Source organism: Oratosquilla oratoria, chromosome 5 (genome assembly GCF_046742065.1).
Source record: "Oratosquilla oratoria isolate Oo_2021 chromosome 5, ASM4674206v1, whole genome shotgun sequence".
Taxonomy (NCBI): domain Eukaryota; kingdom Metazoa; phylum Arthropoda; class Malacostraca; order Stomatopoda; family Squillidae; genus Oratosquilla; species Oratosquilla oratoria.
Window position 1 is genome coordinate 87,618,635 of NC_134781.1, and position 9,738 is coordinate 87,628,372.

The 9,738-nt window shown below is 39.6% G+C and overlaps 1 protein-coding gene across 1 annotated transcript; it reads right to left on the reverse strand.

Moving 5' to 3' along the window:
* Positions 1-2,496: 2,496 nt before the first annotated feature.
* LOC143025859 (uncharacterized) lies at positions 2,497-3,610 on the reverse strand. The gene is made up of 2 exons (XM_076185872.1): positions 3,414-3,610; positions 2,497-3,170 (listed from the first exon to the last, which is right to left on the reverse strand). The coding sequence occupies exon 2, from the start codon at positions 3,118-3,120 to the stop codon at positions 2,497-2,499; it is 624 nt and encodes a 207-aa protein (XP_076041987.1). The 5' UTR covers positions 3,121-3,170; positions 3,414-3,610.
* Positions 3,611-9,738: the final 6,128 nt, after the last annotated feature.

The window sequence follows — 9,738 nt, forward strand, 5'->3', positions numbered from 1 at the left end:
GCACAAGATCAACAGAGCCATCTGGGAGACCTGGAAGGCAGATTTCACCGCCACTGCCATCGCTCGGGGATGGCCGACAACAACCTGTCACGGAGGAAAACCCCCGACCTTCCCCTCTGTACCCCCTTATATGTTAGCCATGATATCCAGAATAAGGGTAAATCATTGGCGAACCAAATTTTTAAATCTCCTCTGTACCTGTGGCAGTGAACAGGTCTCTTTCAATCACTGCCTTTTCGTTTGCAGACAGTTCAGGGACCATTTTAAAGTTTTAAGAAATCTCTTCGGAGATCCCTCCACCGCCCTAGACCAATTGAGGGCAAACAGCACATCAGACGCCGGAAAATCCCAAATAATCCTGGCTGCCAGCCTAATCTGCTCTTCCCCCGTGGGAGGCCTACTATGACCCCCTCCAGCCGGGTCAAATATAACAAAATTCCGCACTCCGGTAAATAAATAGATATGAAATTAAATTAATAATAAATAAGATATTACGGCCATAGAAGAAATTAAAGACAGTCCTGAAATCGGCTAGCTCCGCAGGGACTAAAATATTAATAAAAAAAAAAAAAAAAAAAAAAAAAAAAAAAAAAAAAAAAAAAAAAGCCCGGCAGCCTATCTCTCTCTCTCTCTCTCTCTTCCTTCCGTCATTTCTATCTGTTCTTCCTCTTCCCCCCCCCATCTCCCTCTCTCCGTGGTGCCATGATATTATATTGATGTAGTGTCAAGTGTAATGCGGAGGCATTTCACCTCTACCGAAAGGGAAGGTTTTGCTCTCATCACCACCGTCGATGTATGCGTGATAAGATTACAATCTATTTTGAGGAGGCGATTTATATGCTTCTACTAATTTCGATTGTACCAAAGTGTGATGTATAAAACGGTTTAGGGAATGGTTATGTGTGTCTGAATACTACACGATGTTCATGGAGATACTTTTAAAAAGTTATGTTGAACTTTTCCATCATTTGATATAAACCATTGGGACACACACAGACACACAATTATATATATATATATATATATATATATATATATATATATATATATATATATATTATATATATATATATATATATATATATATATACACCTTGACTCGATGGCGCAGTGCTATGACGGTCTGAGTTCGAATCCCGCCCAGTTGAAATAATTTCAGTATCGCTGCGCTGCCAGTCGTTAAACTTAACTCTCGTGGGCGGGGAGTTGGGTGTGTGTGTGCGTGTAAGGTCACAACATTACCCATAAATCGTTCATATATGAGCTCTGAGCTCTCTTTCGGAAGGGAAATGGCTATCGGTGACGAGCCCAACACGTTATCCAAGACCATGGTGAATCTCACAGACACACACATATATATATATATATATATATATATATATATATATATTAAATCAGATATTGTAAAATGAGTAATATATAACAAGTATGGATGTTTTTTATTGCCTTTATCCTTTGAAGCGGGTCAGTAATCTTCTAGTTTTATTCTGCGTGTTTTTTAATACCTTATGTGCTTTTGGCCATTAGAGGCGTGTGACTTGTTATAGAGTAGTAGTTGTTAAAGATGTTTCGTTGGTTAGAGTGTGTTTTGGACTGTGCAGTTTATATGGTTTCATTATCATAATTCGTAGAATAGTAGGAGTGACAAATTGGAAGACGATTCTTCACCATGCCCATTGTTACGGATGTGAAAATTGACTTCTAACTACGAAAACGGAAAGCAGAGTGCAAGCTGCCGAAATGTGGGTCCTCAAATTGATAAACAGGAGTCACAAAAGGGGACAGGTTTCGAAACAAAAGAACAAGGGAAGAATACTTTTGGTTTGGGCATTTCATGAGGATGGAGCGGTATTGAAACCCCCCAAAAAACGGTATATGTGGAAGTCTAGCACCAAAGACGTACCGTATAGCCAGGCCGCAGAAATGATGGGAACAAAAGACATACGAGGCACTTCGCCAAAGGAATTCTTCCTAGGATGATGTCCTTCTAAAGATTCAAAGGGAGAGAGGTACCCGGAAAAGACTGATCAACTTACATGCCCACAAGCCTTCTACGAGATGGGTGAAAAGGTGAGATTAGGGCTTCATCGGAAGGTGATAGGCAGTCTGAGTGCTTGTTTTGGTTGACCTTCATATTTGGGCGAAATGTCTAATATTGTCTAGCATTTTCATGTGTTTTATTCCCCCCCATTGATAACTAAGTTCTTGATTTGTTGGTACATTTTCTTTTTGCCGGGATTATGTGTTCTTTGCATTCTTTGGATTTGGGTTTGGTGGTTGTTACAGCCCTTGAAGCGGACGATATATTTTGTGACGCTAATATTGGAGTAGAACTAGTATTATTATATTGTAGGACGTTTTCTATTCTATGGGTATGTTTCAGTCAGCTTAACTTTTTGTAATTATTCCTGCGAGTCAAACTAATGGATATGAATACTGAATGTACAAAAAATAAATAATTTATTTTCTTATATCTATCTATTAACACCTGAAACATTAAGTAGAGATAAGTAGGTCCATGCCGCCCAAGATGGCACAGTGGCCCCACTCCATCGTCATGTCCCCGAAGTGACTCTGCCACGAGATTCCTCTGTTGGGAGCCACTCTGCTGAAGCGGGACTTGAGGTAGATGCGGTAGAACTTGTGGGCCTCGAGCACGAGGGGCTGGTGGAGGTCGAACTGTCCCGTGGCAGACGTGACGGTGCGGAGGCTGTTGAAACTCTGGTCTTTGATCTCCAGCTCGCCGTCGAAGGAGAGGAGGATTCGGTGCAACAGGACGTCATGACTAAAGGACAGGAAGTCGACAATGCGTTCTCCTGTGATCGTCTTCTTCGCGACATTAAGACTTCGGTTGCACGAACTGAAAACCTTCTGTTCTTCTGTCACACCAACAAGAGGAACTTTGGTGGGTCGAGGGACTGTAGTAGAACATTTTCGGAGTCTGAAAGCTCCTTGGGAATGTTTACCTTCCAGAGACACCTTCGCAAAGTTTAGGACGTGAGAAGTTGAGTATTTGGATGGAGAATTGGCCAAAAATGGGCTCTTGGGAATGTCTTTGGGAGGAGACCCCCTCCGCAGAAGAGGCGAGGTCCTCAGGTTTTCTTTGTCGAACTTGACCATAGCTGCTAACTGATGTGGACGTCTAACGATATGGGTAGGGTGTCCTTTATCTGGAAAGATAGGAGACATGTGTTTAGTATTCCAAGTAGAATCTAAAGTGAAATATACACATATTGTTGTAAAAATATAGTTTCTGCAGAAATAATTGAACCAGGATAAGTAAAATAAAAGCCTGTCACGATTGGGATCATCATTATGAGAAGTTATCGCTCAACAATGTCAAAATATGATATTGACTGAATAGAAGTAGCCAATCATTCGATAGTGTTGGCCATGAGTTTTCAAAAACACACCTGAGGAAACGTTCTAAAACTGTAGTTGTTGAGAGCTGGTTGCTCTGTTGGAACAGCTAATGACGTTTGTTTTTTCAGGGTTGCTGGAACTGGCAGTTCACTTTTGATGAAGCTGGATGTAAACTCCTTCCGTGGTGGACTAGTCTCGACTGTGCCCAACAGCTCATGCTGTGCCTTTATATACACGTTGCTCTGGACCTGGCCGTGTTTATGTTTACGCTCAACAAGACTGGACGTGTCTGCATCGTGGTGTGTGCGTGCGTTTGTCTGTATGCGTTTGCAAACAGTTGCAGACATTGCTCCACCTCAATTTCATTTCATATGTGTCTCGACATTCATATGGACTCGTTAAAAGTTTATTGGTTGATGTATTACCTGTATATTGCTAATTCTTTTTACAAATGGAGAAAGCTGCAACACTATTTGCACAGTATTGCATCGAAGAAATAAGACATCTAGGGACCGTTGGCATCATTCTGTTCCTGTGCATACGTGAGTGGTGACGTAGTTACGTTCCTGGTGGATTTTTTCTTATTTCTTGTTAGATTCCTTACGCTAAAAACGGCATTATGCGTGTAAAGGTACTTGCACTTTCGTTTTGGTTGGCGCCGGGCCATTTCCATCAGCTATGCTGAAGGAGTCCCGTCTTTCCACTTCCAGTGGTCAAACCTGACATTGAATTGTCTCATATGAACACTCTTCCGTCATTCAAATCATTACATCAATCAATAATATTGTATTGAAAAAAGTACTCCCCCCCAAAAAAAAAAAAAAAAAAAAAATTCCCTAGGGATTCTCGCCCTTAATCAGTTATGTCGACACATTTCAGGGCTCTAAACTCTACTTTTAAATCATCTCGCTTTCTTCTTTACTCTGATAGTAGGTAGCCCCAGAATATTTAGTCTCTCTTCACATGAGCACCGTTCGTAAAACTAAACATTCCTACCATTTTCTTTCGTTTTCCAATATTTTTTTCGACAAAAACCGATCCCGCATAAGTGGATGACCTGACTTTGATCTGATTCCTTCCCACGCGCATACACGAGAAGTACTATATCAATTAATCAACGTGTTAGATAAAGTGAGGTTAGGTTAGGTGAGGCTAGGATAGGTGATGCCAGGCTAGATGTAGTTAGGTTAAACGAGATCCGTGACATGTCACTGCCATGCCACTGACATGTCATTGACGTTTCGCTTACATTTCACTGAGATGTCATGTATTACAGGTGCATGTTCGTCTATGCATTGTGTTGGTTCCTTTGCTCGTAGGATCTTTAATAATGTGTTCAACATACATTCAACATTTACATCTGTCTCCCTTTCCTCCCATATTACTTCTCCACAGTTAAAGTAGCCTATTTCTTATATTGTCGATTTTCTAAGGATTATTTCCGGTTGTCCAGCTGGCCTGCAACAGAGTAAATGTCAGTCTTCTATGGTACTCTTGAGAAGTTAAAAGTAATGTTTTCTCTAAATATATATGAGTAAATGGGTAGCTGTTATGAACGTAGTTGTGATATTGCTTATGGAGTTGGTATGTGGCCGTCATGAAGACGACGATTGAAAACTTGTAGAATGACAACTGTAAATATCCTCCTATACAATGCAGTTTAACAATTTAAATAAAAAAAATTAATATTTTGAATGATTCTTCTTATTTTGTAAAATAAAAAGAAAATAATGTAAGTAATATGTCAAATTTGCATACATTTCCAAAGGTTGTTTTATTTCTAAATGTAATTTTTATGAATTATTTTGAGGCCGATGTACTCTATTTGCGAGAAATTTTCATAAAAAAAATTGTTTTTGAGCAGGTTATTGCCTGTAATATATGCTATATAAGATATTGATTGATATGACGAGTTTGAATTAATATCTCAAGTGCTGTAGTTGGAATTGTGCGAACTCTGCAAATGAAATATCTCGCAAGTTCTCCCATACGCCGGTTATCCCCAATGCAGAACACATTTGGGAGTCATCACTAACGAGGGGTTTGAGATCGAGAAGGAACGTGGTTCCTGCTAAGAGAACACGTCACTGATGAAACTTATCGAGAGCCTGATGAATATTTGACAGTGTTACAACGATAATGCTGTGGATTGGGAACTTCAGTTGTTTTCAACAACGCAGTGGCTACGACGAATCGTATGAATTGTCCTCAGGCTATTCCTACGACATGGTTGATAGCACCCTGTATCGTGAACGTTTGAACTATTTTGTTCTTTTCTTTTCTGCTCTTATTGTTTTATTTTTTATTCTATTTTCTTTATTTTTCGTTTCTTCTCTTTCTGTTCTTTTTTTTCTTTTTCTATTCTTCTTCACTTTTTCTTCTCCAAATCGTCTTCATCTTTTCTTCTTTTATCCTCCTTTACTCTTTCGTGGGCTGCTATGTAGAGACCATTATGTTGTCAGACACGAAAACCTAGGCGTGTGTATAAAATTAAAGCTATCCCTTAAAGAAAATATGTTTTATTTGTAAAAATAAAATTTCCAAAATAAATCACTACTTATGTTAACTTTATCACCGTAACATTGTCAACGCTTTTGCTCTCATCTCCTAATATGAAGTCTATTTCCTTCTTTGTTGTTCCATTTGGACTTCTCCACGTTCATTTACGACCTACACGCTTTTGAAAGAAAGTGTTCATTATCCTCATATTGCAATTCTCTACAAAGTTGACTAACATCTCGCCGCTGTCATTTCTTTCGCCTACTCTAAACTTCCCAATACACGTCTCATACCCCATCTTTTTCCCTACTTTAGCATTAAAGTCACCCATTGCCAACGTGTACTTTCTTTTTTCTTGATCCATTACCTGACTTAAATCATCATAGAACGACTCAATTTTATTGTCTGAGCTCTGTGGAGTTGGTGCATAAACTTGAACTATTTTTATTGTATCTTTTACACAGCCTAATCACAATCCAAGCTACCCTGTCCGATAATCTACTGAATTTGACTACGTTACCAGCAACCTCTCGGTTTATCAAGAATCCTACTCCACTTGATCTTTCTTTGTCCTTACCTCTATAGTAGAACAGGTGGTGACCATCTTGTAATTGTATTAGCTTTTCTTCCGTTCTTCGGAGTTCGCTCAGTCCTACGATGTCCCACTTGATGTTGTCTAGTTCTTCCATTAAACTCTCCAGTCTGTGGTCTTCTGAGAGAATCCTTACGTTGTAAGTGTAGATCATAATTTTCTTAATGTTGTTTAATGTTCAAGACTTGGATCTGCTTGGACAGTGTTTACTCACATTCGGTGGCACACTGCCCGTAAACACACGAGTCAATGCGGTTGGACCTTTAGGAAACGATGATCCAACAGGAACGCCCGGTTTTGTTTTGGTTGTGCTATTCATTTTGGCTATGAAGGTGGTTTGGCAGTAATCTCACCTCCGTGCCAACTGGTTTCTGGTGAGATATTTCTCTGGTGTCACCTTATTATATTCGGTGAAGCCCTATATCTATAGGGTGCCCGATGGTCCACGCCGTCATTATGACGGTACCCCCATATATCTATGAGGAATTTCCCTGTTTACCATCAGGGACGTGCCAGTTAGCAGTGGGTCCTGCGACTGTGTGTTTGAGCTGCTCTTTGTCTGATCTTTCCTACAAAACCTGTTCGATATGGGTGACCCGGCAGAGATTTCCTCTCTATCGACATAGCTTTTGTAATCATTAAGATTATCAAGCCTATCCACCACGTCAAGGTGTCAACTCTCGGATAGGACGTTAGACAATAACAGTTCATAAATAATTTGCTACCAAAGGCAGTATAGATGGAAGTTGGTCAAAACTAAATAAAATCACCTGGCGTCAACTAGAATAAAATACCTATTGGAATATGGAGAGAAGTCAAATGAGATGGAATGAAATCCTTTGTAAAATAGTTATTATTTTCGTGACCGATAGCCAACGTTTCAAGTCCTTGATTTTTTGAGTCGCAAGGGTTCTTAACCGGGGATAGCCATAGCCCCTTGGGATATGGAAAGACAACTTTATGGATGGGGATGACAGGTGGTGATGGATACGGAGCTGCCTAGTGTAAGCCTTATGGTCTCTTGCAGTCTCCTTCATTCTTATGTTCTTAAATGCTAGGGGGATGGGAATCTGCCTCTGGGTAATGTTAATTATTTGATTTAATGTATAGATTTAGACTTAAGTACTGCCCCTAGACTTTCATAAACTTGTCATCTCTCTCTCTCTCTCTCTCTCTCTCTCTCTCTCTCTCTCTCTCTCTCTCTCTCTCTCTCTCTCTCTCTCTCTCTCTCTCTCTCTCTCTCTCTCTCTCTCTCTCTCTCTCTCTCTCTCTCTCTCTCTCTCTCTCTCTCTAGTTTGCTTTTGGCAGGTATGATAAAGTTATCAAAACGTATGATTTTAGTCCATGTTCTCTTCCTATGTATAGTACAGCGAATTGAAGCTATCGACACATTTGGAAGTCACACTGGTAACTAATAGGAATGGTGATGATTATTTTGACTGTCAATGGAACATACATAAAAACATAAGAATGAAGGAGACTGCAAGAGACCATAAGGCCTACACTAGGCAGCTCCGTATCCATCACCACCTGTCATCCCCATCCATAAAGCAGGTATGGGACCGTTTTGGGCAATGCATTGGGGGGTCTGAGGTCGTCAAAAGCTTAAGAACTTCTGCTTTATGACAATATCACATCGATGTGGAGTCATGGAGTTGGTAGATATATAAGGAGAGTTGATGCTAATAATAATCAAAAGTGATGAGAGTTCCACGTTTGGTGGGTTTTCTAAGCGACTCTGGTCCACTTGATGTGCGTCAAAAGTTCATAATATATCGGCTGAAAAAAATGCAGTCAACATCACCCATTGGTTATTATATATGGACAGCACAAACCAAACTTGAATTTGGTTAGTTTAATGTACACAAACATCCTTAATGGCAAATATAGTTAAAATTTGAATAATTTTGACTTAATAGTAGTACAGGGCAGGATATGTAAGATGGGAGAGAGGGGGATGGGGAATTAGGAGGGATAAGGTATGGAAAGAATGAAATGGAAGGAAGTTTGAGTAATGATAGGTGTGGGGCAGACCTATACCCACCGTGTGTTATATTTGATTAATAGTTAGAGGGCAGGATAGATAAGATGGGGGAGAGGGAGCGAGGAGGGGATTTAGGGGTTTAGTGTAAGGAAAGAATGAAATGGAAGGAAGTTAGAGTTATGATAGGTGTGGGGCAGACCCATTTGCTCGATTAATTTTAGTTTCATGGACAGTTTTTTTTTTTTTTTTTTTTTTTTTTTTTTTTTTTTTTTTTTGGTACGTCCATGATATAAATGATATACAATCAATATCTTATTATTTTGTACAATTTATACAACAATCTTACATTTAGATACTTTTCACATTATAAGAGCTATCCTTGTATGTGGCAATATTATCTATAATATATAAATTGATTATAATGGACACGTTCTTACATTACAGTAACTTTATTTTACAAAAGTTGCTATATGCGTTAAGGGGGAACTACAGTAGTGGTAGTATTGCCACAGAATGACATCGTTTGGTGGGAAAGGGCGGCGTTGGGGGATAGACATGGGTCACGTGAGAGGCAAAGTGACGCTGTTCAGTCCCAAATGGAGAGAAATAACATAAGAATGAAGGAGACTGCAAGAGACCATAAGGCCTACACTAGGCAGTTCCGTAAAATAATAATTACATCGAAGAGTATGTGTATTTACCTAGTTGTATCTTACGGGAAAGGGGAGCTAAGCTCGTGGTGTCCCGTCTTTGTATCTCTCCGTATCCAGTTTGCTCTTAAATTCATTTATTTGTTTATTTATTTTTGCACAGACAGTTTTTTTCATCCAATATGTTCCATACATCCACCACTCTGTGGAGAACTCTGTTCTTTTTCAGGTCTTTTTTTTATAACTGCCCTTTTTGAGCTTCCTTCCCTGTTCTCTTGTTTCTTTTATCCCAGTTTAGTAAGTCTTCTCTGTCGAGGACTTCCATGCCTTTCATAATTCTATAGATGGTCAACGAGTCACCTCATTCCTCTGTTCCAGAGTCAGCAACTCCAATTTTAACAATCTTTCTTCATTTGGGAGTTTTGATAGTTCTGGGCCCATCCTCGTAGCTGCTCGCTGGGATCTCTCAATCTTCTTTATATTCTTTTTTTTTTATTGGGTGACCACTGTCGCTGCGTACTCCAATTTAGGCCTTAACATTGTGACTAGTATTTTCTCTATTATTTCTTCATCCAAGTAGGTAAAAGCCACTTTTATTGCTCTTAGTTGTAGGTTTCGCCGACAATCTTGTTTATGTGTGTGTGTGTGTT

Coding starts and splice junctions, on each gene's coding strand:
- LOC143025859 (XM_076185872.1), bottom strand. CDS start 3,120: ATGGTCAAGTTCGACAAAGAAAACCTGAGGACCTCGCCTCTTCTGCGG.